At 25.9% G+C, this 27,928-nt stretch overlaps 2 protein-coding genes across 2 annotated transcripts in view; one reads left to right on the top strand and one right to left on the bottom strand.

The window, feature by feature from the left end:
• On the top strand, positions 1–6,576 carry LOC112600252 (baculoviral IAP repeat-containing protein 7-B-like). Its single transcript, XM_025347437.1, has 8 exons — positions 1–49; positions 1,532–1,692; positions 3,496–3,714; positions 3,771–3,993; positions 4,474–4,554; positions 4,759–4,952; positions 5,026–5,102; positions 6,105–6,576. Exons 1-8 carry the CDS (start codon positions 1–3, stop codon positions 6,574–6,576), a joined length of 1,476 nt encoding a protein of 491 aa, XP_025203222.1.
• A 7,757-nt stretch (positions 6,577–14,333) lies between these two features.
• Positions 14,334–27,928, bottom strand: part of LOC112600286 — a 50,442-nt gene continuing 36,847 nt past the window's right edge. Inside the window, exons 3-5 of the mRNA XM_025347477.1 lie at positions 22,071–22,695; positions 20,313–20,944; positions 14,334–15,898 (exon numbers count right to left, since the gene is read on the bottom strand). Coding sequence (XP_025203262.1) covers positions 15,517–15,898; positions 20,313–20,944; positions 22,071–22,695 — 1,639 coding nt within the window. The 3' untranslated portion in view covers positions 14,334–15,516. The remainder of the gene's footprint in view (positions 15,899–20,312; positions 20,945–22,070; positions 22,696–27,928) is intronic.

The following is a 27,928-nucleotide window of genomic DNA, read 5'->3' as shown; positions in this document are numbered from 1 at the left end:
ATGTTCTCCAGTCGTCTTGTCCGCTTTTTGGACAAGTGCGCCATTTTGGGTATCGCATGATGATATACATTGGTAGTCCTATTTTTTTCGTAAAATTTTAGACTTCCTCAGTTTTACACTGACGCCGATGTATCAGTTAAATTTAATTAATTGATTTAATTTAAAATTTAAATACATAATATATATTTATTACCGTCTTTATTTCCAAGACCGCGGTATTATATAGCTAAACTCCAAACGGTACGACCGGTACGTACAGAAAGAGCATTCTCACGATAAATTACAGTAAAAATAAACGTAATGACAGCAAAAATTAGATTGAAGTACATTGGTTATCGCCGGATAATCGGTGTATATGTCAACTGACTTTTTCCCAATTGTTTCAAATAACCGATGTGATGTTTCAATAATCCGATTTATTTTCATTGTTCTAATATACGGTCGATCCTTCCCGAGACATTTTGTTTTAATAACGCGATTGTATCAATTATCCGTGTTTCTAATAAGCGGTTTTTACTGTATTATTATACCTTTTATCAGTGTTATCGTTTTAAAATATAAAAGTTAATGGTTTGGGAAACGAGGTGCATCGATAGTCGATACCTACATAAGACAACACAACGGTACTACCAATACTACCATAGTTAATAGTGTTAATACTGTTAAGTGTGTATACTTTATTTACTTGTAGTATATGATTAGTTTTAGTATGTTGCTTTTACAAGCAAATGAAAAGTTAAAATATTTTCTTTTTATTCATAATATTATAAGTCCGTTTAATTTATTTTGTCAAAATAGTTAACGTAATGTTATTTATTATTAATTTATTATAATCTTTATCGTTAGGTAAATCACTTTGATTATTAGTTGTTTTTCGTAAGCTTAATCATTTTTATTTTGCGTACCTATTAAATATATTTTCCAAATTTCCTCTCATTATAAGCCACGTCATTACTAATAATTAATAAGTGAAGTAAAAAAAAGGTTAAATAATGAGAGCCGCACATTTAAAAGATAAAAAAAGCAAATTATTGTTCGAAATCAAATTTACTTGTTAATATGTTTTTAAAAAAAAACGTTAATGCTGTTACCTTCAATTAAAGTGAGTAAAATATAAATTTAAAAATCTTTATTTTTATTTTGTTAATTTACTTTTAATAATTTTTATAAATTAATAGTAATTTTTCTGTAACTAATGATATCACAAACATTAATTTATAAAGCAGTATAAATTAATTTATATCTGAAACTTTTATTGATAATAATAGCAAAAATATACCTGATTTTGAGAATACTCAATGTAAAGTACCCAACTGTATTTGAAAATAAAATATTAATTTAAAAATTAATAAAAATTGTATTTACTTAGGTGTAATATGATATTTCTTGTCTAAAAATCAGAAGTGTGCAGCCTTTAATAATTGGTATATATCCAAGAAATACAAAGAGTAGATCTTTTGGTGCAAATTATTATTTATTAGATAATTGGATTAAATACTGAGTATCTAATAATGTTTTTTTTTTTTTTTAGGTGTATTTATTTGTGGTAACTATTCTGAAAATTATATATTTATTAATATAGGTTTCAACTCACAGACATCTAAAATAAAAGCTTTAAAGAAGCACGCATCAAGTGAGAATCTTATAGCTAGTGTTGAAAAGTGGATTCTATATTGGATAAAAAATAAAATGGTAAATCAGTTGCTTACTTATTAGTTTATTTTAGAATGTAAAATTAAATGCAACAGTAGATGAATTCACTCAATTGAAAATTCAAAGATATAAACTAAATTAAGCGTTACTCTTAATTTCAAACTATAAATTATTTATTGGTTTTCAAAAAAATGCTTGCTTACTTTAAATAACTACTTGCATTAGAAACATGATATATATTTTTTTCGTATATTTAATTGCATTCTGATTTATTTGTATAATTATAGATGATAATGTAATCTAGATTATATAATGGCACAATAAATACAATAAAGTAGCTTTCTGATTACTACTATAATTTAAAAGAGGTAGAAGTTCATAAGTAGGAGCTTAAGGTTCTATTTTTATTATTATAGACTTTGCAGATTTATTTTCATCTCTAGTAAAAGTCTGAAATAATCTCTACATTTCAATTTTTATTATTATAGCAGTGGCCTGGTAGTAGAAAAATGTGGCCTGATAAAAAATGTAGCAGTCTTATTTTAAAACTGTATTGACGCTTCTGTTTTTGGTTGATATTTTTCAATATCTATTTAGTAGTTTTCGTCATCGTTTTTAGGTAATGAAAAAAAAAACGTACAAATATTTACATTTTGCTATTATTGTTATTTACATTAAATTATATTAAAATGTTACCCATTTCTATTAAAATTATTCGGATAATTTCAAACTGTTATTATTCAAATAAAAATTATACTAGGTAGTACAAAATATGTATCATATAATGGTAATAAGATTATAATTTATAAGTCTTCTAGTTAATAATAGCATTAATTATACTATGATATATTAAACTAAATTAATTTTTTTAATAATTTATTAAAAATTTAATAATAATTTTATTTATTGAAATTTAAAATTTGCTATATTTATTTATTTTCATTTTTGCCAAAATATTTATTTACATTTTTGTTATTACTATTTATAATTGTTGTAATTATTACAAAATAATATTTATATTTTAATATCACTAAATTATTATTAAAAAAAATATGTCAAATTCTTTACTTTCTTCTATAGATTTATATCTGTTGTATACATAATATTTTATAATATTTTCACCATCATGTAATTTAAAATACCTACAATGCCAACTATTAGCCTGTTTTTAATTACCAATCCTATGATTACCCAAACAAAATTAACAAAAATTAATCGAATTATAACGTTTTGAAATTATCCGAATTAAATATCATCTAAATAAAATTTCATTCGAATAACGCCCTACTCTGATTATACTATACTTAAAAAGTGCATTCATTATTCACAAAGATGTTAGCAATATTAAATAATACCAATTATGAATTAGTTAATTTTTGAAATACAACAACCATAGTATTTCTAATTTAGCTAATATTGTTTGAAAACATTTAGATTCTTATAAAAAAAATGTGTTGAATAAGTACAACTAGTAATTAATATTTAAGAAATATACATTAATTTATCTATAGTTCTATTTATTTTTAACCATGTTTTTGTTTTATTCTAACAAATATTATCTATTTATAAATTAATAACTGATAAGTATTATTTAATTTAAACATTTTAATGCTAACGTTTTAATATAATATATAATAATTAATAATAATAAGTATAATTATGTAGATACATATTTATATTTTTGAAATTTGAAATTAATTGTATTATATTAAAGGTAAATAAATTGATTCTTTAAAGTTTTATAAAAATTCCATATAATTTAAGTTAAACCTTGTATATTTAATATATATTTATTATTTTTTTTAAATGCACACTAATTTATGTTTAACTTTTTTTTTACAGATGACTTTTCAAAGTCGTTGGAAATCCTTTGATGAAAAGTGGGTTTTAAGTTATTTAACGCCTTTTGAATTAGCCCAAGCTGGTTTGTTTTACTCAGGTGATGGTGATAATGTTATATGTTTTGACTGCAGAGTGAATATGTTTAGTTGGAAACCGGGTGATGATCCATTATGTGAACATATTCGTTTTTCTCCAGATTGCGGATTTATTAATTATATTGTAAGTAAATATCAAATTAATTTAATGATTTTGTAATTCATCTTTTATTTTTACAGTTATCAACGGTTAAAGGTCGTATGAAAACATTTTACAACTGGCCTGTTGACTTTTTAAAACCTCGTGAAATGGCTGAAGCTGGGTTTCATTACACAGGCTTTCGAGATTGTGTAAAATGTTCTTCATGCAAGAAAGATTTTGATAACTGGGAACGAAATGATATTCCCTTTACTGAACATATGTTTCACAGTCCAAGATGTCCATTTGTTATTGAATACAAAGGTAAATATCAAATAATTTTTATATTTTTATAATTTGATATGGAATTTAATTAATAAATGTTGAGGTAAATATTTTGTGTTTAATAACATATTTATAACTGAAAAATAGCCATTTAAAGAGAACTACTGTAATAATTAAATGATTATTTGAAATTAATTCCAATAAATTATTATAGTATTAATTTGATATTAGGATCAGTACCAAGTTTTAATATTTTGTTAATCAATTAATTTTTTATGAAAAATATATGTGAAAAACTATAAATATTTTTCATTTATGTATAAGTAATATTATAAAATCGTTATTACAAAGTTTTTAAATTTTAATCTTAATAAATAATAATTATAAAGTAAAATTTTAAGTACATACCTTTCCCCCCCCTTATTTTACAATTTTAATAAACTTGGGTCTGATAAAAATTATTATACTTTGTTTTTGCAAATTGTTTGAAATAATTACATAATTAAATTATATTTTTAGACATTTATCACAATTCTTCTACTGCTGTTTACCGATCAAGAATTGAGGTAAAAAATATTGAAGATAGGTTAGATTCTGAGGGTATAATTCTATCTTTAAGTCCTATATTTTATGAAATGATGATTCAATTTAATATACGCCTCCTATCATTTAAAAGATGTTTGATATCATTGCCAGTAAATGTTAATATTTTATGTGAAGCTGGATTTTTTTATTCAGGTAAAATGATAAAAATATTTATAATAATAATTGACTTTTCATTTTAATGTTTTAATATATTTTTAGGCAATGGTCATACTGATTTGTTGACTTGTTTCTACTGTGGTAATACACTGAGTCACTGGAATGAAACCCATGAACCGTGGAGAGTACACGTAAAATGGTCAAAAACTTGTAGATATTTGTTATTAAAGAAAGGCAAAAGCTTTGGTGATATGGTAGATGCTGTGGATAGTGATATCATAAACTCCAAGCAACTGGTAATTTAATAATTGTATTAAATTAAAAACATTAAAAATAATATTAAATATTTATCTTATACTTAATTTGAAGGAATTATTCAAGTTGATTGATGCACAGAAAAATACACTCGCTCTCGATTATAAAATGAGAATACAGTCAACAAAAAAGTATGTTTCATTGAATTAATATAATAACAATTTAATAAAAATCCATCTGTTATTTAAATTAATTATTATTTGTTCAATAAATCTTATAAATATAATTTAGAATTTATTTCAAGACATTAAAAAAATATTTTTTTATCTTATTCCTACATTATGACATTGTGTTAGTACAACACTGATTGCAGGTTTTTCTTCATTTGTTTTAATCAGTATTGAAATTATCTTATTGACATTAACATCGTAATCATAGTATATTAGTAATATTAGTTACATGTTCCTGTTTTTACGCAAGTGAAAAACATAAATAAACAAGAGTAATAATATTAGTTTAAACATAAACTCAATAAATTTTTATAAATTATACAAAATTAAATTAATGATTGAACCTTTAATTTATACTTATATATAAAATGGTTTTATTTTGTTTATAATTAATAAATAATTATATTACACTGTATTATGGATTGACAGGATAATATGTAAGGCGTTTAAATCGGTAGACTAGTTGGCCCTTTATGGCTTGTTGAACATAGGTAGTATAAAGGATTTAGAATTGGTAATAAATAATAATAGTATTAACTTATCTAACTGTACATTTTAAATGTTATATGTTGTTATTGTTTTATGTACTTAAATTAGAGACGTCATAAACTAATTTTGTTAATTTTAGTTAATATTTAAATGAAAGGATGATGGGTGGGTTTATGTTAGAAGATAATAAATATAGGTTGAATTTATAAAATATAAAGCACATCCATCCACATTTACTATAAGTACATAGTATTTAATTATGTTTTAAACCCCCTGCAAACTCTCCACATACTAGTTTTCTTTATTACTTATTATTTATTATTAACTATACCAGATATAACTACATAATGCATTAATTAATTTAAAATAAATTTAACATTTGAATATATTGTAAAAAGTTGAGTTTTATAATTATTTTTTAGTATTAAAATGATTTTATTTTATTTATTAATTTTTTTTTATTTGTTCTTACAGGCATTTTGGTAAAATAACAATTACCAATACATCTAATAAAATCCAGGAAAATCTTTTTCAAAAGCTAAATCATAATTCAGTGCCAGATTGTATGATGTGCAAAATTTGTTGTAAGGAAGAAATTGAAGTTGCTATTGTTCCTTGCGGTCATGCTATTGCCTGCATTGAATGTACTTTAGCATTAGAACAGTGCGCTATATGTAGAATTTCATTCACAAAATTGATGAGAATATATTTATGGAAGGATAAAAAACAAAAACTAAACAAATTTCTCCAACTAATACCGTTCAGTTTTAAAATATTTTCCAACACATTGAACTCAATGCTTTGTAAAGTTTGTAACAAAGAAGAAATAGCAACAGTATTTTTACCCTGTAGGCATGTCTATACCTGTGTCAAATGTGCAGAAGAAGCGGACACGTGTCTTGTATGTGGAGAAAATGTCTTTTCTTTTATTCAATTATACTTTTAAGCTTTAAACTATACTCTTTTATGTATTTATACATTTAAATGTAAATATACTAATTAAATAAATATAATACAATTTAAAATAAAATTGAACATCTTAAGGTAGTCCTATTCCATCAAAAAAGTGTCGAACATATTCCTCACAAGGTTTTTACAATTATTAAATATGAAAAATATATATTCACATTTTTTTTCTTACTAAAAATCAAAATGAAAAAGTTTTTCATAAATTTTTAATAATTAAAATCTAATAAAACAAATAAAGGGATAAACCAAAATCCCAAACATTACACACCGATGACTAACTATTCTAATGAAACTTATCTTTCTAATATTGAAGTTCAGTCTGCATATTCAGCACAAGATAAAATATTGGACATAAGCAGGGCTGCAAGATCACTTTTTTCATTTATGATCCTAATTTTGGAAATCCCTCACTTTTTTTATTTTTTATAGAAATTTTATTTAATATTTCCATAAACAAATATTATGAGATTTTAAAAATGTTGCAAATATAATATTCTTAAATATATGTAGTTTAAAATTTTAGTTTTTTTGTTTGTCTTATACTCTTGTGGTCATACTGTCAATTTTTATGAACTTTATTGCCTCTTCTTAATTATTGGTGTTTATATCATAACAATAAATCAGAATCCAAAATTAAATAAAAATAAAAAAACAAAGAGATCCCTTTATTGTTAGTAGTATATTTGTTATTTAGTTTTAATGTTCTGGTTTGCTTTCTTTTATTAGTCTACTTATTTATATAGAAGGTTAGGAAATTTTTAGTTATTATGTTTATTTTTTGTTATAAATTGTAATATAATATTCCTACATACTTTAAAAAATACGAAAATACAAATTACGTGATATTTGGTTTGAAAAAAATAATAACCAAACTTTTAAAGGAAAAGATTGGGCTAAATGACTCGACAATGACATATTTTGTTTTGTGTGCAGTGCTGCGATTAGTATTTCATTAAAAGGATTCCAAGGATTAACTCCACATTATTTAACGTTAAAACCCAGAACAGCTACGATTAGCTTCTGTAAGTTCATAACAAATTCCATCCACTACTAGTAAGCCAGACACATTAAATTCAAATTTACATTTGTATATTATCAGTGATAGAGCTGCGTATACTTAATTCATTTTTTTATATCAATATAGTATAAACTTTTTAAATAGTGAAAAAATTACAATCATAAGTAATATTCTTTTAATAACAATAATAGAAATGATATAACAAAATTTGTCTACTTTGCATTTCGAGTGTATTTTCAGTCGTTATAGATACCACATTTTTCTTTTTAATATACACACAAATATATTTATTTTCCAATGCCGTAAGTATGTGATTCATGCTGTATCTACACATGTACACATACTACCTTTTGATTATATTTTTATCAATTATTTTGTTAACGTCTATCAGCCAACGTTAAATTTCACACATTTTTTACATCAGCTACAGACTACAATCTACACTTAAAATTCCATTTGAAAATAGAGTCAACCCAATGGTCCATTAGGCATCCTTTTAAATTTGGCGCCCTGGGGCATTTTCCCCATGTTGCCCCGTGTGTAAATCAGCCACTGGGATTGCTACCATGACTTATTGATGTACAAAGTCGTTCTGCAGCTTTGCATTAGCATTTTTGTAAATATGAACAACGATCATATCAAATCATTCAAATCGTCATACTTTAATTTCTTTAAGTACTTATATATTTTTTGAACCTTTTTTTCATTAATAATTCATTAAATTTTAAATTAAAATTGTTCATACTCAATCAATTAAATTTAAACACCGATCGTTTTAGTAAGCGCACTACACTCGGTGATGGCCGATACTCGATAGGTACTATACAACTAACGAGTACACAACGAAATGCAACATATTTACATGTATGTATAAAGTATAATATCAACGTAATTTCTGACTGATTTAATACGTAGGTATCTAAGATACCTAGGTAACCTGAAGTTTGAAAATAATCTAGTGGATTCACTATCTTGATTACCTTTATAGTTGATAGTGAATCAAAAATATGAAAATTGTTATAGAATGAATTCAGATCTTTATTACCTTGATAAATCGGTCAGACAGTTATATTGGTAATTTAGTTCTATATAAGTTATAACTTATTTAAATAAGCACGAAATATTGTGGCAATATTTTTTTAAGTCTATATAAAGTTCATATATTTCTTATAAGTTATAATCAGTTAAAACTGTTTATTGTCACCAACATTTATTTTTATTTTTAAAAACATTTATATTTTTAAAATGTTAAGCATTAAAATTAATTTTTAATTTATAATATATTTATATAACTATTTTTACAATGTTTAAAATTATAAATATTGAGTATTTAATATTTAATTTATTTTAAATAATGACTATGCTTTATAGCTAGCATTCTTTACTAGAATTTTAAATTAAATAAATTCAACGTTAACTATATAAAATATAATATTAAATAAAAAATATTATTTTTAGTTTACCATTATCATTTGATCAAGCTTAAGTTTCAATAATTAAATAATTTATTGATTACAAGCTAAGGTACATATTCATTGTTTAAATATTTTATCATTTAATTTTTGACATAATAATAATATAAATTAATGTCTTTAGCTGCTATGAACATGATATTATAGTCAAAATAAAATAAAAAAATAAAATTTCAAAAAATCCAATATACATTTAAGTTTCTTTTAAAAATAGTTAATAATAATAATAATATAAGTTACAAATACAAAATATACGTAAAAATGTTAAAATCATTGTTATTGATAATAAGAATACATACAGATAACTCGTAGTGTAGCAATAACATTTAAAACAACTCGGGAGAGCTTACATACTTCCTACAGGTAACTATAAAGTTGACCCGGGAGAGTTTACACATTTACTTCAGGTAAACATAATATTAACCCGGGAGAGTTTACTATTTTTAAAAATCGGGAGAGTTTACCACCGCCCCAATCGTTAACGTTATATCACTGATAACATACATTTTTTGTGTCTATTGTATATTTTACACATTTATACACTATACATATTATTTGTGTTTTATGTAGTACTTGTAGTAGGTAAGTGGATAGAAAAATGTTTTAGAATAAAAATAAAATATTATCATTAAAATAGTTTCGTTGATTCCTACTTTGCGAACTAGGTTTAATTGCATTATATGATATATATTTAATAAATATTAAATATTAACATTACAATTTACAGTTATTTTTCTTAAAGTAACTTTAAATGAAAATCATAAATAACAGTGTTGCAATCGGTATTGTAATTTGAAGTGTAGTCTATAAGTAAATTTTAGCGAATTTAATACCAGTTAGGTAATATATTATTTTACTCAATGGATGATTAATTTTAAAATTGACTATAAAAATTGTGCTTTGAAATTTTTCTTATGTTTTAAATTATTTACGATTGTATTTAATAAAGTAAATTTAAGTAATATAATATTAGTTTAGTTATTACATTAATATTATATTAAAATCATTAATTTTTTATTCTACTTAGGAATACAGTAATTCTTAAAACCTTAAATAATAAGATAACTAATTTACTTACATAGGCATATTTGAGTATTCTCGTTCAACTTTGGTATGATTATCTTAAAAGTTATCCACAACCGTAGTAAAACTAAGATGCGTTTAGAACTTTAGACAGTTTAACGACAAATACCTACCTAGTAGGTAGTATTTATTTCCAATAAATTCGCTAGAAGTTGTTATCAAATATTAAACCCTACTTTAGTCTATACTCATTAATCTTTATTGTTTATTATTCGATTACGACACACGACAGCGAAATTTTGTGAGTGTTTATTACCTTTTATCGCTTATCGGCTTTCTACTAAACCTTAAAAATAAATTATTACACAAGAAATTATTCTTATATCTTTATACTCAATATCAAAGAACAGATTATAAAATTTGTGATAAAGGTATACATAAGAAATTCAAGCATGGATCATCTATTGTGAAGTTACGTTAAACATACTTAGGAATCAAAGATTATCATTTAATTTAAATTACATAATTAAAACATATTGTTGTACGAAACAGTGATGTAGTGGAGCGTATACGCGGGTATGTGGCGTATATTTACTTCTCTATTTTTCTATAAGTGCGTGTACTTATAGAATAACACACGAAAAACGGGTATACGCTGTATGGGAATGTATTTATTTTTCAAACAATCTTTAATTAATAAATGAAATGTCGAACAAACTTTATCGATTTGACAGTTGCTATAATCAAAACAGTTCCTATGATATTAAAGGTATTCATAGTATTTCGGTGAAACCCAAAAGCGCAAATCGTCGATTTTTTTCGATCGACCAAAAGCACAAATTAATTTTGCACTTTGTACCTTATTAGTTATTAGTAGTGGGACAAAAGCGTAAAAATAAATACTGTACCCGTTCCATTATAAGTTTCATTTTAAAATTATTAATTATTAAATTAAATTATTCATTTTAATTAAATATATGTATTTTTAGAATTCAAAAATACATCAACAGTGATCGAGTTCAGTATAAGTTTCGTATTATCGTAACGAATTACAGTGAAGGTAAGATCATTTAAAATAACTACACAATATATACATACAATATAAACTTATACCCAACTTATAAAGTACACTTTATTTTTGTAAAATTTATTTGCGTTTTTGCACTTAGGGCTACACCCTAGTATTTTTTAGTATAATGTACGGCAGTATAATACTGTAATTAGACATTATATCTATTGCACAGCGTAAGTACCTTAATAACCATAGAGTTATTTAGATACATTGTGGGAAAACGTATTATACTCATAATATGTAACTGATAAGATGCTAACAGATCTTGAAAAGTTGAACGGATAAAATTAAATGAAGAAAAAGCTAGTGGAAAATTTTATAATTTATTTATTTGTTTATAATGTTTATATGCCTTTTTAATTTTAATTTGCTTATTATTTAATAAGCTAAGCATGTTAGGTGCCTAAATATATACCAAATTAACAGTAGTTTAACATACTTGTAGTGATTTTAAAGAGTATGAGATATATTTTATTTTGTATTTTAATACTTTTCTTTAATTCTGTATTTGTTTTTATTAACTATTATCATATATAATTAAAACTTAAAAATCTATTATTTGATTAAAATTACTTTAAAAATGAATATTACTTAATTACTTATTATCTAGGTAATCATAAAAAATTTAAATATGTAATATATTTCTAGGAGTATGATTGTAGACTATAGAGACTTAGTTGCGGCATGGTAGTAAGAAAGTGACATGATGTATCCATGTAATTATAAATATAAAAGTAATAATAATGTAGTATTGCCTCTCACGTTTACATGTCAAGCACAATTAAGCGTATACTCACTAAAAAAATTACGACTACATCATTGGTAGGTACGAAATGAGTAAAATGTCTAAGTTAAGTATAATTTACTAAACCAAACATTAATACTTGAACATTTGTAATAATAACACCGTTAGTCAAACCTATATCGAGTTGGCTTAATACCACATAATAGCGTTTTATTTAATAAAACCTTACTACTTTTCTTGTTTGAACTTTTGTTGAGAACATACGTACATCGTTCTTGTTTAAGAGAGTTGTTATAGGACGCGCATATCGTATTTGTATTTACAGTAATTAATAATACGAATACATCTAAGAGTAGACCGGGCAATTTAAATAATGTTACTTGATTAATTTAATTATTTCTATATTTATTAGTATGTAACATGTACCTGAGATGGGGAAAAAATATTGCAACACACTAAACAACTGTATAGAGTGTATTGAAAAATAAGTTTTAATACTTAAAATCAACACAGCGTGTATTGTATAGTTACCAATTTCTATAGAGGACGATTTATATGTAGTAAAAAAGAGTCGTCGAAGAACCACATCCGAACAGTTTTACAAACGTGGGTTAATTGCATAAAAAAATTGTAATATTTTGAATGTGGAGTGAGACAGAGAAACGTAGGACGTAAATAATTCTGTAAAATATATTTACGGTCATAAATGATCATGTTGACGCTAATTTACAAAACTATGCGACGAAGGTTATTTTAAGTTTAAATAATTAAAATGTATGTATTAAAATACATAAAAATAACAAAGCGATAGTATTTTTAATATAATAAAATTTTTTTGTTATTATTTATTATACAAACAACATAATATTGAAAAGCCTAAGTATTTGTTTTATAAATTTATTTATACAAATCAAAAAAAATTCATGTCATCCTTTCCTTTATATTTTAACACACAATCGTTTAATTTTTTATGATAAATACAAAAACAAAAAATAGATAAATTAATTCAATTATAGTTTAAAAACATCGATAATCAATGTAAGGAAATTTTTCATTAATGAAGCATTATATTTAATTATTATCAGTTATCACCCTTAAAAATTCGACCAATTCAGTACCACGAACCTTACAAAGTTCATTATCATATAGATAAACTTATTTGAATAAATACTTTACAATTCTATAAACATCAATAATTTTTCTAAATACATAAATAAAATAAATAAATAAATTATACATGTATACCTTAAAATTACATGTAGTAGTAGTTGATTTTGACAATAAGGACATTTCTTCGTTAAAACAGAGTTCCATAATATTAAGTTTCATAAAACTATGAAAAATTTAACATTTGTTTCTTGAATCAAAAATTTAAATATTTCAAAAAAATATATTTCCTGCATAATACAGAATCAATAATTATAAATAGTTAAAAACAATAAAAAAATAATTTAAAATCCTACTTGATTCTTTTTGTAAGCCATACATTATGGATTTTCTTAGTATAGTTTATAAAAATGTTGATTTGATGATTTTCATTAAATATTTTCTTATAAATAATTTATTGTCTAGTTACACATGTAGGTATTTGCGTATTTAAATATCTTATATTAAACAATTTTATCGTTAGTTATATTCATTTATAATAGTTTATAAGTGATAGTCGCTTCACGTTTGTTATAAACATGTAGATTGAATACATTTAAGATTTAAGTGCATTTTTTATTAAGTAAAAAAAACAATAAATTAACTTAATATTGTCTATGTAGTTATGATAAATATATAGTAAGCCTAAATCTAACATTTTGAAGATTAGGTTTAACTGTTGTTTGCGAATTTATTTCATAAGATGTGTAGATAGATTTAAAGAGGTTAGATATAATTATAATTTATTAGTAAATAGTTATATTATAGTTTTATAAAAGTAAAAAAGTATAAAACGTGATTTTCTTGAACTCAGTTTTATCGTTAACGAATGTTTCAACAATTTTCTAATCAATATATTAGACGTGTTTAGTACAGTATTTTAGACATCTATCATGTAAATAACTACCCAATATTTATTATAAATATCATCTCAGCAATATTAAGAACTATTTATATACTATTTGTACTCATACTTACGTAAATGTTCGATTTAGTCAGAAATAGTTATATAATATAATTGTAGAGGTAGTCAATATCAATGGTTTTACAAAGCAAATAAAAATAAATAATACAGAACTCGGAAGATATATTTTTCTGAAATTATTATGACAACTATCTAATAATATGACAGCTGTAATAACATCATTGCGTAATAACAACAATAATTGCTAAGTTTAAATGATCCAAAATGTAAAAATAAAGAATTTTTAAGCAATCATAAACATTTTTGTTTTATTGTAATAAAAAAACTAAAAGAGACATTGCATTTCAAAGCTTCTTATTTTTTTTTATGATTTTTGAAGTGGAGTTAGAGGCTAAGTTGTTTTCATAAGCAACTAATATTACTGCAAAGTCCTTATGTTGGTGTACTTTAGGGAGTTTAATATTGGTAATTTAAGAAAAATTTTAAGGAAAATAAAGATTTATTTAAATATTAATTAAAAAAAAAATCTAGAGATTGTTATGTGATTTTAAAGTTAATAGAGAGTTTATCAGAACAATAGTTAACGCAGTTCGACTATCACTATCTTTTTTGAGATTTTAGAGAACTAAAACGCTTGTTATATGAAAAGCAAATACATTTTTGAATGCATTTCATATCGAATTTTTGTTACGTAAACCATATTTGATTTTATAAATTCATATATATATACATTCATATTTTTAAATGATTGGAACTTTTTGTTAAAGTAATATTTTAATAAAAAGCATACGAGCATTCCACAAAAATGCAGTTGCAGTTATCTCTAAATTATTAATGTAAAAATTAGAGCTCTACCATACTAGGTAGGTTTGCAAACCGACTGCTCTTGGTGAGACATGATCTTATGTTTATTTATAACATTGAATTAGAAAAATATGAAAAACATTAGATATTGTAGTGACGAAAGGGAGTCACGAATTTTCAGAATTTTTTTCTCTTGCATAGTCAAGGGGTGCATAAACACAACAATCACGCCCATAAAATAATTTTAAAAATAAATCTTACAATAATGATAATATAATATAGCGTGCAGGTATATATGCATATCAGATCAACCACCGAGAAAATTCCAAAATATGATAACCACGGCACCTCATATAGTATATAGCAATATATTGTAATATACCTAATGCATATAATGTATAATATATAGACCACGATATATGCCGTTTCCGTACGGTGTTGATCTTTTCCCTCCTCATATACGACTTAATTACCGGCTATACTACCGTCCAATACATCGTTAATGGTCGCGGGTGCAGTTTAATTTAATTTACATCGATACGTTAAAATAATATAGTGTAACTTATATGTGGATGAGTTTTAGGATTTCGACTGTCCGTCACTATGTCTCGGGCAATCGCGGCGGTATACACTTTACCTATGTATAAAATATGATACAGCATGGTATTATACCGTATAATCGGTAATTCGGTATCCCCCCGACGATCAAAAATTATTTATAATAATTGTTGTCCCAGGATATCGGCGTCCGGACGGTGGACGAGTACTCGCTGATGGCTGATTCGTATATGGAGGCGTCCTCGCTGTTGTTCCGCGACCCATACGTGACGTACAGCCAACACACGAATATGACGAACAGCTGGAGCACGACAAAAGCGACCAGCACCAGTGCGAACGCGTACGTGTTCCAATATGTGTTCTGGTTACCTATGGAGGTAGTGGAGGTGCCGGTGCCACTGCTGCCGGAAAAGTTGATCTCGTGACCGGGTTCACCCAGTTGGGCTTCGAATTTGAATTTGTCCTCGATCCGGATCTCCTGGAAGACCACTTCTTCGGTCTGGTTGCCACCATCGGTACTACGCCTGCGGCGCCGTCTGCAGAAAAAACGGGATCGATTTAAATCCAGCGAAAAAATCAGGGCTTAAAATGGAATGTAGTATATTATTATACATTTATCGACCTGCTGTGATGGTCTGTTTTATTAGACTGACTAAAAAATAAAAATATCAAATTTAATCCCGTTTATATCTTATGCGCAGACCGTTACCGAAACAAATTATTCAATATCTATGTACCATCTACAGAAAACTCTTATAGAAACTATATTTTAAAAATATTAAACTATAGTGTACCTACATATAAAAATTTCAACCACTAAACTTTACATTTTGAAGTTACTAAAACTTATAGGTATTTAAATTACGACTAACACAAATCCTGGCCATCTATTACGAGATTATAAATTGTCTAAATTTTACCTCTTACAGAAAAAAATTCACAATATTATTAGAGTTATCAAAACAGTAGATACTTATTTGATATGCTAATTATAAATTTTATTTTTAGATAAACACGTGATATAATAATTAAGAGACACTTCTTGCTGGTAATTCGGTTAATAATATTAATAACAATACAACATTTTAAAGGTAACATACTATTAAATAAATAAAAACAGATTATATTTTAATTTTACTTTATTTTAACATTACCCGCTGCTCTAAAATCTGTGAAAAGTTTAAATTGTTTAAGATGTCCTTTTCTGCATTTAAAACCATTAGTGAATTTAATCATTTTTCCTCGCTTGTAATAGATCTTGAAATAATTTTTAAATAATTTTAGTTTTTTAAAATATGTTTTTTCATACGATATTGTAACTAGTGCAGTACAACCCAGACGACAAAGTATATTTGACAAAAATAAAATATATTTAGCTGATTTAGATTTCTGTATAAATTAATTTAAAGATTTAATTGAGTATGATTTTTTTTTTATTGCACAGTCTAAAAAACACTTCACAGTCCGATTGAACAGCATTAAACTCGGGTATTTTTATTAAACACTTTTTAGAGTAAAAAGCAAAAATGAATTTTGTAACTTGTAAGTTTTATAGTGGTAGATTTGAAATAATTAATGGCTGTTTATATATTTCAAAAAGTGGTTGAATTGTTTACATGCATTTTTTAAATTTTCTTTGGTTAAATTTATAAAATTTATAAAATATATCCAGAATATTTTTAAATTCTGTCCTATAAAATAATTGCATTGTAAATTCTGTTTGATTGTTTATATTTGAACCTAACCAATTTGAAGCTTTTCTTGTTCGGTGGTGGCTTAAACCTTTTAAACAGCTAGTAAAAGCATTAAAAATGAAATAGTGTTCGAACGTAAAATTTTCTGATAGTTTTTCAGTTTTCATTTAGAAATACCAAATAATGAATAAACACTAACCACAAATAGAATATCAATTATGTGTTTATTTTGAACGATAAAAAATATTGCGTCGACTATAAGTTAGAGCTGTGGGCCATGTATTATGCAATAAACTAAAAGTATGTAAATAAAAATAAACCCATTAGATATTGACCATTTATATGATAATATTAAAGTAATATTGCAGTTATGTAAATACAATTCTTAATACAACGATTATTTTTAATTTTTTTCAAGATATTGGATTACCTATTTCAAAAATTAATATAAAATTATTTAAAAATTGCCTATAATTTTAAACTGTTTTTAAATTTATATTACTTTTAATTCGACTAATTTTAGTGTTTATTGGATATTATGATTCTGCCGACTCTAATATAAACATAAAAAATTTGGTAGGCAATCTACCCTCTTGTCGCCATAACGAAACAGCCTTGTAGGTACTAGGACTTAACAAGTGCATGTTTAACGAGTTATTAAAACAAATTTTAAATTAATTTACTAATAATTTAATAAAACAATTATTGACTAGACAATGAGTATATTTACATATATTTTTCATTGTAGATATTAGAATTATTGTACGTACAACGTATTTCATCATTTTGGTAACTCGAGGGCTTGATAAACATAATGTTTTTTTTTTATTATGTTTTATATTGGTTACGATTGTTTTATATGGACTATTGGTAAAGCTGTAATCATACGTCGATCGAATTGAAATATATTTTCAACTTGACAGTAATCTATGGTATCAGACATTAGTTGGTCGATGACATAATTTGACCAATCGGACAATATCGGTTTCACACGATTATGTGAATACGACAGATATGAAATAACGCCTTTATAGTAAAATACTAAATTTATGTAATTTTATCAAACTATTATAGTAATAAATTATACAAAAAACTGTCAACGGTATTGTACGTGCTATTCGAGATCGTTTGTCGAATACAATATTATAATAATATCACCTCATTGTGTGTAATTAGGTTGAATAAACAACGACGGCGGCATTGGCGTCTTCAAATATCGACGTGAGATTGAATTTGATAACTGTATTGCATGTTGTTGCACATTTGTACAACACAGTACCTAGTACCTATCTGGAGCAGCTAACCCACCTGGGAATATCCGTTGGAAAATATATGAGAGTAAATTAAATTGAATAGGGCTGCGAAATGGGCCGGAAAAACAGTAATAATAATAAGGCTTCTTATAATGATATTTTATTTTATAAATATTTATTACAGTGTTTAATACCGAGTAAGTCATTGAGCTATATAGTAGTCGTGTGGGAGGGGAATTTTTCATTGAGTAGGTCACTGTAATATAACATTTGTATTCAAGATTTTAGTGATAAATCATTAGATCTAAAGAGAAGCGATTGTAAGCGGTGACGGTTTGTTAACCTGATAAAATGATATGTCTACTTGTTTACAAAATAATTTGGAATTTTCAAGAATTTCGTAAAAATTTGTTGTTCAAACAAATTATATTGATGCATTTTTAAAATTTTTTTTTTATTTGAAATTTTAGTATAATATTCCTAATAAGTTTTATTATAGGCAGTCATTTAAAAATTATAAAGATAAACATGGTTTTTAATTTTTATTTATAAGCATTTGAAGTTAAAATGTTGAAAAAATAGTTAAAACCATGAACATTTACAAAATATTTTGTAGTTATAAGTTTATTAGGTGTTCAATTTTTATAGTTAAGGCTTAAAAATTTAATACGAGGTTCTTCATAAGAAATTAAATACAAACAAAATAAGTATATATTTTAGTCATTTTGTTGTGATTTAAACATATTTTTTGTAGAAATTTGAAACTTTCGCAAATTTTTAAAATTAAATATTTTATTTTAATTTCAATTTTACATAAGAAAAAACTAATATCAATTTACAATAATATATTGATTTTATAATTTTTAATTTTTATAACGTTGTACATTATTGATTTAATTGTTTTCTAATATTTAATTAAATTTAAAAATATTTTGTTTTTCAATTTTAAATTTAACTTATACATTTTAACGATTTTAATTTTAATTTATATCTATAAGCTATAGTCATACGCGCGGAATCGTCGTTTGCCCGTTATTTCACGCGGCTATAAAACAAGCCTAAGTAAACAAAATATTAATAAGTTATAAGTATGAGTTAGTACATTTTGACAAACAATATTATAAGATTTAAAATTTTAAAAATAATTTCAAATCTGATATTACAATTGATTTTTTTAGAATATTTTTAACAATATTTTATAAATATTGATTTTGATCTCGATTTCAAATTTTTTTTTACGTTTATTATTATATTTTATATACAAAATGACTTTTTAAAAATATACATTTAGTTTAACTATGTACTATTGCTCATTTATAGTTGATACGTATACCGTATAAATTGTAAAATAAATTTTTATAGTAAATAATAGCAATCAATTAATATTGTAATATGTCGACAGAAAGTTCTCACTAAGTACATTTTTACGTTTTTTTTTATGAAATTATATTTATTATTGAATTCAAATTCAATAAATCCAATGACATTCAATTTCTTAGTGCAGCAAAGCGTTACTTACTTTTACACTTTTTTATTTTCCTATATTCTTTTGAAAAATACTAAGAAATATTTACTTTTGACACCCCAATTGCAATAAAATTTACTATCAGAAATGTTACGAATATTTTTGCATATTTCAAAAATTTTAATATAGTGAGTCATATTTTGATTGTTTTAATTATTTTTCAAGTTTTATATATTATAAATTGGTTAAGAGCGTTTTTTTTTTAATGTTATTATTGTATTTCTTTAAAAAAAACATTTTTTTTTTTTTTTTTTTTGTTTGTTTTCTAACTTTAAAATGTTTTATATACAATTATATTTATATATTTAGAATATAGACAATGTTATATTAATTCAGTTATTATTGTCTATTGTACTTAGAAAATATCTTAATCATTTCATGGGTAAAAAAAAAAGTGTTTACTTTAATTAATAACACTATAAAAGTGCATATTTTAATGTTTTTTATAGTCTTAATTATTATTCATATCATTATATACCTTCCAAAGGAATCGGCCCGGCGGACCGCGCCGTTGTGGCCCACCACGTTGCAGTTGATGGGCTCGCACTTTGGCAAACATGGCGTGACAAGTGCTTTGAACTGAACGATGTCGGACGTGGGGAACTTAAAGGCGTCGAAGGGCGCCTCCAGTATCTTGACGGTACCGCCACCGGCCGCGTCCACGGCTGATATCGGTCCCATGATGGTCGGATCCGTGGGACAACCGTCGCCATCGATGAGCAGTATTTCGCTGGTGTCCACGCCGTCCAGGGCGATCAGCTCCCGGACGAAAATCTCATACGGCGAACGGTCGTCAAGTATGTGGAACCGGAGGCTGAGCGGGTCACCCACTTGCGCAGCGTGTATGTCACCGCCCGCCCGGTTCGTGATCCTCATCATCACCGTGGGTGAGATTACAAATGCCGTTTCTTCTACGTCGTTGCCTCCGATTCCACCTCCACCGCCGCCGCCGTTTTTGTCGGGCGCGTCCGACTCGGCCCCGTCGTCATCGGATTCAACGGCCGGTGCCATCGCCAGCTCAATGCCCTGGCCCACGCTCCGATTTTGCAGGTCGTACGAACACCGCACTGACAGTCCGATGTCCTGGCCCGTAACGATCTGATCGTGGTGCTACGACGTTAACATGGAATCAGTTAGTGATACGAGTTCCGTAAATTTACAGTGTACAATTTTACCAATACCTAACAGGTAAATTCACGAAAAAATATAGATTATGTCAAAAATGACGAAATTCTATTGGAAAAATCAGTTTTCAATGGAAATGTTTATTATAATGATTTTGTCGAAAAATATTTTACGTATAGTCGTGCTTTGAGACATTATTTTACTGACACTCATCCGTCCTCGTGCAATTGGTTTTACGCTTTTATCTGTAAAACCGATCCTCATTTATTTTTATAAGCATTTTAAGTTTAAATCCAACAAAATTAGATACCTATATTTAATTTTAGTATATTAATATATTAAAATTTACTATTTTAATTGTTTTTATGAAATTCAAAAAATATTAATTCTAAATACACGAAACATTTTGCCATTGAATAAATTATTATATCCTATGCATAGTGAAGTTTTCAATTTAGACTAATTGTAGACTATTAATTATACCATGAACCTATTTATGTTATTATAATATATGGTATAGGTACATCATTGTCGACTTATAAGTTAAAAGTCTGTAAAAATATTATATGATATAATACTATAATATTATTGATAATTTCGTAAAAATTAGTCAAAGTTAAACATATATATATATATAAATTATTAACTTAATATAAATATTTCATTAAATATTTTTAAAAATAGACGCTGACATATTATAATTTATAATAGATTTATTATTCTTAGTACACTAAGTTAATTTAATAAAAAATACTCGTTTGAACTTCGATTTGAACGAATCAAAATTTGTATAACTATTTAATACTTTACAATAAAAAGGATGATTCTTATTTTAGAAAACAAATTTAGTATCGCCACAAGATACTTATCAAATAGTAGGACAACAAATCTAAATGATACAAAACATGGTCCATAAGTTTTCCTACTTAAAAGTTCCAAAAATCAAATTCAAATAAATACATTATCAAAGGAAAAAATAGTATGTATGTGTGTGTGTGTGTGTTTGTGGGGAAGGAGGGGGAGGTAAAAGCATAATTGGTAAATCTGCACCTCGCGGCATAACGTCCGACTGTAGTCGACTCATATTATAATACGCGATTAATATCCTTACCTGGATAATGATTTCGGTGAAAAACTTGCCGGGTTGGTCCTGTCGGACGTCACAGTTCGAGCTATGATAGTCCAATCGGAGCTCAAAGTCCATCGTGCTCTTCACGTCATTGACGCAAGAATTTGGCCGATTCTTGGCGTACACTTTGCCGTCGAACAACCGGTTGGTATGTACAGATGCGACCATGTCCGCGCCGCGGCAGTCGATCTTCACGCTGAAGCACGACGACATCTGGTAAGTGGTGGCACCGGCCACCGTCAGGTAAGGGCGGTAGTCCAGCTGCTGCTGCGACAGGCTGGACGTGCTATGGTGTGAGACACGACAAACGTTCACACCCGTTTCGTTGTAGTCAAATGAACGGCATTGGAACTCCTTGGACGCCAGGCATATCTCCTTGCACCGGTCCGCAGTGGGTACGTTCTCGTAGATGGCGTCAACCGTCCTCAGTAACTTTCCACCGACCTCCGCGAAGTCACACATCTTCGGTTGCTCGACCACGCAGTTTGACTCCATGTAGTCTACGACGTCGGCCGACCGATTGCTGATTGGCGGGCGCCCGGACACAGTGAACTGGTCCACGTCGTTCAAGTGACAGTCACCAGTCTCCTTATTGAAGTTGACGGATCTGCGAACACGTCCGATCGAACATAACGACAATGTCAGTCCGCGTTTGTTTATACAATGACATGCATATATTAAAATATATAGGTAGGTTATAAATAATAAATAGGTATATGTAGGTATAACCAACTGCATGTTTGTAGAGTATTCAATATTCAAGTACTCTAAATAAGTACTTAAATTACAATAGCGCATTCCCAATGTATTCTGTATACTATTCTACGCAAAAGTATTTCGATTTCGAATACTTTTGAAATGCGCATTAGTGTTCATTGGATGAAAAAGTTAATCGTATTGCATTTTAATAATGCGTTTCGATGTACCTATGTTCTATTGACTATTTGTATAAATATTTAAAATGAAAACTGTTTTTATCGTATTTGACAAAAAATAGGTATATAAATATATTGTTTTTGAAGAATAATTAATACTTTCAAAAATAATATTGAAAAAAGTATTGGAATAATTCAAACAAAATATTAAGCTTTAATTTAGAAACAAAAAACGAAATATTACTGTAAAAATACACACAATCGCACTAAATATTTTTATAATTTTAATTGAATATTTTATCATTTTTATTCAAAAACTTATATTTTTAGTGGCCCGATGTTTATTGATACCATAAATAATTTTAAAATATACACAGAATATAGTAGTACACATTATTTACTTTAAAAATAGTATTTAAAAAGTAATTGAATACTTCAAATGGTTAAGCTAATGTACTGTTTGAATTTTGAATAAATAAAATAATTTAGTTGTTAAAACTATTATAATAAATTACGAAAACTCAAATCAAGACAATTCGATATGAAGTATTGAGTTTCGGATTGAGTTCAAATTGCACTACAGTTTACAACTATATCAAAATAAATTTATTATACACATATAATTATAACATATATAGTGTAGTTTAATATTTTAAATTTCATTATTTCTTTTAAAATATTTTAATTTTAATACTAATCTAAATCATATATCTTATATAATAGTACCTATTTATTCGTATGCAACTACATTTTTCTTTAGCTGCATATTCGTGATCATTAAGTATTAAAATTTTATTGTTTTAGTATTCGAAATAATATATCTTTAAATATTATATTTGCTATAATTAATAAACTATATTTATTTACATACTACTTAAAAGCTAGCTATTATTTAAAAATTCCCGAAAATACTTCACAACAATTCGAAAAATAGCAGATGAATGAACAGTAGGTATATTAATTATTCATAGTTATTATCTTTTCAAGAAATTTATTTAAATCCGAAATTCTTACGGTCACTTAAAACATCAACAAAAGTAGTATAAATGAGCTCATACATTAAAATGTGATAAAAAGAATAATTTAGAAAACAATAATTATTGTGATAAACATAATATTGTACCTACATAAACATTATGAATTTAGGTCATTCTATTTATCTCGATCGTGTTGTGTCGGCGTGTATTATTTTACACTATTATCAACTGATCACGAGACAACACAAAACCGGAAACTAATTATGTTTAATTTTATTTTAAAATCCGTAACATAGCTCATATAAGTTGTGTTCATGTAAAATATGACCTAAGATGGTAAAAAATACCGATTTTTACTAATTTAATAAACTTATTATCACGTTTATAGCATATACTACTTATATTAATCAGGTGATTAATACTGTAATTTTCTTCTAGATGCATTAAATACATAAACACAACATGCCTATTATTAAAAAAAATTAAAGTTTATTTATTTTTAATATAGTTTTTGTGATGTGCTTTAATTTTAGTGTCAAATTCAGACAATTCAATATGAGTTATTGATCAAGACTATAATACAATAAAAAATTATTGAGTTTATTAAATTTAGTTTTTTACTAAATAACAAAAAGTATTTTAATTCATGTTTGACTTGTCATTATAATTTAAAAATATTTTAATTTCAATCTACATTATATATTTTATAATAGTGTTTATTTTTATAAAACTAAATTATTCTTTCTTTACTTTAGTCATGTTTATCAATTATTAGTGTTTTATTATTTAAATATCTTAGAAGCATGGGCGTCTCCAGACATTTTTCTAGGGGAGGGGGGGGGGAAGAATTAATTTATAAATGAAGATTTTTTTATACATTTTATTTATAGTTAATTATGGTTTTTCATCATTATTATATTAAACTATTAGAATTAGGTAACAAATTAAAATTATAGGGGGAGGGCAAGTGCCCCGTTTTGCCTCCCCTGGAGACGCTCATGCTTAAAAATATTATGTTTGCTTTAACCTTTAGCTTACAAGTAATCAGTTATATTTATTTACATTCTAATAGTTATTATTTAAAAAGCCATCCTGCGAGTATTCCTGCATATTTTATTTAAATAATGTATTTTTTTCGTAATATTATTTCGAGAAGTGAAATTTTTGTCATTGATAGTTACTCACGTTATTATTGTTGCTAATTTCTAGATGCATCTTACAATACTAATAAGTAATAACTAATAAATTGTGATACTATTATACATTTTAAAATTTGTAAATATAGTTAATAATATGTAATGCCCACTGTCTATATGATTATATGTATTCAATAAAATAATACAATTTAATATTAAACATATTTATACGTAAATTAGAGATATAAATGTACATTTAAATGGATTCATTTAATTTGTCCAATATACTTAATATTTTTACATTATGCTATATTAATTATTATTAGAAGAGTGATATTTTTATGGACGTAATAAAATTTAAATCATGAAATCAACAATTGAACGTTTGGGAATTTTTATTCCTATAAATATTAATAAACTGAAATAATTTTTCACCGTAATGTCCGTAACGATGAATGTTCTCTGTATAATAACCATCCACCCATGATAAATTGAAGTATGCTAGTTAGGTAACGATAATATAAGTATAGGTACATATTGTTAACTGTTAAGTATCGAAACAACGCGAAAAAACAATCTCTTTTAGATCTTTGCAACATTATGAATTCTAAGAAAAATCAGATATGTACAACAATACAGAATACGCCACAATTAAATGTATAGACACTTATTAACGTTAAATATAATATTATCATAATAAATACAAAATTAGATTATAATAACAATAATATTTTAGTAAATCGAAAAAAGGCGTTTATGTGAAATGAGATGACTCGCGAGCTGGATTGCAGTTAGGTACCTATATATATATATATATATATATATATATTATATTGTCATCATATTATCGCGTGACGATCGATCTTTGTATCACGTCAAAGTTGATCGATCCAGCCAAAAATTTAAATCACTTGTTGCTTTTGAAAAATTTTTATCGCAATTTTTAAACGAATTGCTAGTTAAGACAAAGTATGACAAAATATAAGCAGTTAAAAGGCATTCATTGCTGCAAGTTACTTAGATTAGTAAGTATATTAAATTGTCAGCATTTACAGCGTCGAAGCTCATAATAGTCATAACTGACTGTCATCTGTAGTTCTGACAAATGTTTATTATAGCTATTTTCAACATTTAAAATCATAGTATTAGAGGTATAAATAAGCCACATTGTTGGAGGGTTCACCTGTAGTCCCCCTATGAAATTGATTAAAAAAACGCAGAACATAGACCCACACTTTTACCCTAATTAGAGTTATTGACCAACAAATAAACATTATTTTTTACATTATTTATATTTAATATCTTTATTATATATATATATTAAGCAAATAGATTAAAATAATCAATTTGCTGCTGAAATCATTTTTAAAAAAACCATAAGCACGAATAAATTTTACAAAAATTAAGTGTATTTTATTAAAACCATATAGTTATTAGTATTTATCTGATAATAAACGATTTAAAACATTTCATTAGGATTTCCAACATATTTCAATTAAAAATAATTCAAAAGTCATTTAGTAATTTGTATAGACTATATAGTTATAATGTATATCAACTATCAAGTTAATATTGATATAAGTTTATATTGTATATAGTTTATCTTAAATGATTATCAACCTTCATTGTAATTCGTTACGGTAAAATACGTTATGATAATACTAAGCTTTAACAGAACTCGATCACTGTTGGTGTATTTTTGAATTATAAAAATACTATACCTATATTTAATTGAAATTAATTATTTTATTTAATGATAAGTAATTTAAAAATGAAACTTATAGTGTAACGAGTACAATATATATTTTTGCGATTTCGGTCTATCGAAAAACTAGACGATTTGCACTTTTGGGTTTCACCGAAAATATTATACAGTCTACATGTTATAGTATCATCCATAGTATTTTCGGAAGAAACAACAATATTCTAATAGCCCGTGTTTACATTACTCATAAAAAAAATAGTGTTCGTATTTAAGTGTCTACCACAAAAATAACATTTTAACTATTTTTTTTTCAATAGTGTTTATTATGTTCAATTTTAAAATTTTAGAAGAAAAATTATATTTGTTTAGTGCTTACTTGATGAAAACTTGATTCAAGATTTCTTGGCAATCATTTTATTGAGGGTTTAAGACATCCCTAAGCCAATCCCTTATTTGCGTCAATGGACAAATGATCTATGGTTTTTCCCGACTCTCCGTCATATGAGTAAATACTTATCAGATATATGTTAAAAACACATTAAAATGTATAGATATTTATAATTATGTTACAAACAAATAAACAAATTTATACTATGAAGGGTTTTTAGAATTTATGCACCACACGAATACTGCATAGGTACACTTTAAAATATAATTTATAAATGATACTCCTAATTTATGTGTTAATATATATTAAGTTTATTATATATTAACCATAATTTGTGGGTCTATATATAAAAGAATAATAATTAGTTGCATAAGTAATTTTTTTAAATTTTTTATTGAAAATTTTGTCATGATTTCACATGCATATGTTTTTCTACCTCAAGTAGAGTTCACCCTTGCCTACTCTGAACACGATCTTGTTATACCCACACCTGCCGCCTATGTATCATATTATTCGACGATATGCAAATATCACAATGAATGACTTCAGCACGGAGTAGCGCAATGAACTGGTTGTCCAAAGACAACAGCCGTCATATTATAATTTCCATAATAATAAGTTTAACTATAATCTCGTCAAGTAAAAAAGTTTCCTAGATTATTCAGTGAAAAAATATTTAAAATATTGAGTAACGAGCTAATATATTTTTGAACTGCCTGCGAGTACTTCCTTGCGCTCCTTCAATGTAAGAAATTTTAA

This window comes from Melanaphis sacchari, unplaced genomic scaffold (assembly GCF_002803265.2).
Source record: "Melanaphis sacchari strain LSU unplaced genomic scaffold, SCAv2.0 Contig62_pilon_pilon, whole genome shotgun sequence".
Classification (NCBI taxonomy): Eukaryota; Metazoa; Arthropoda; class Insecta; order Hemiptera; family Aphididae; genus Melanaphis; species Melanaphis sacchari.
This window is presented reverse-complemented; position numbering and strand designations above follow the sequence as displayed.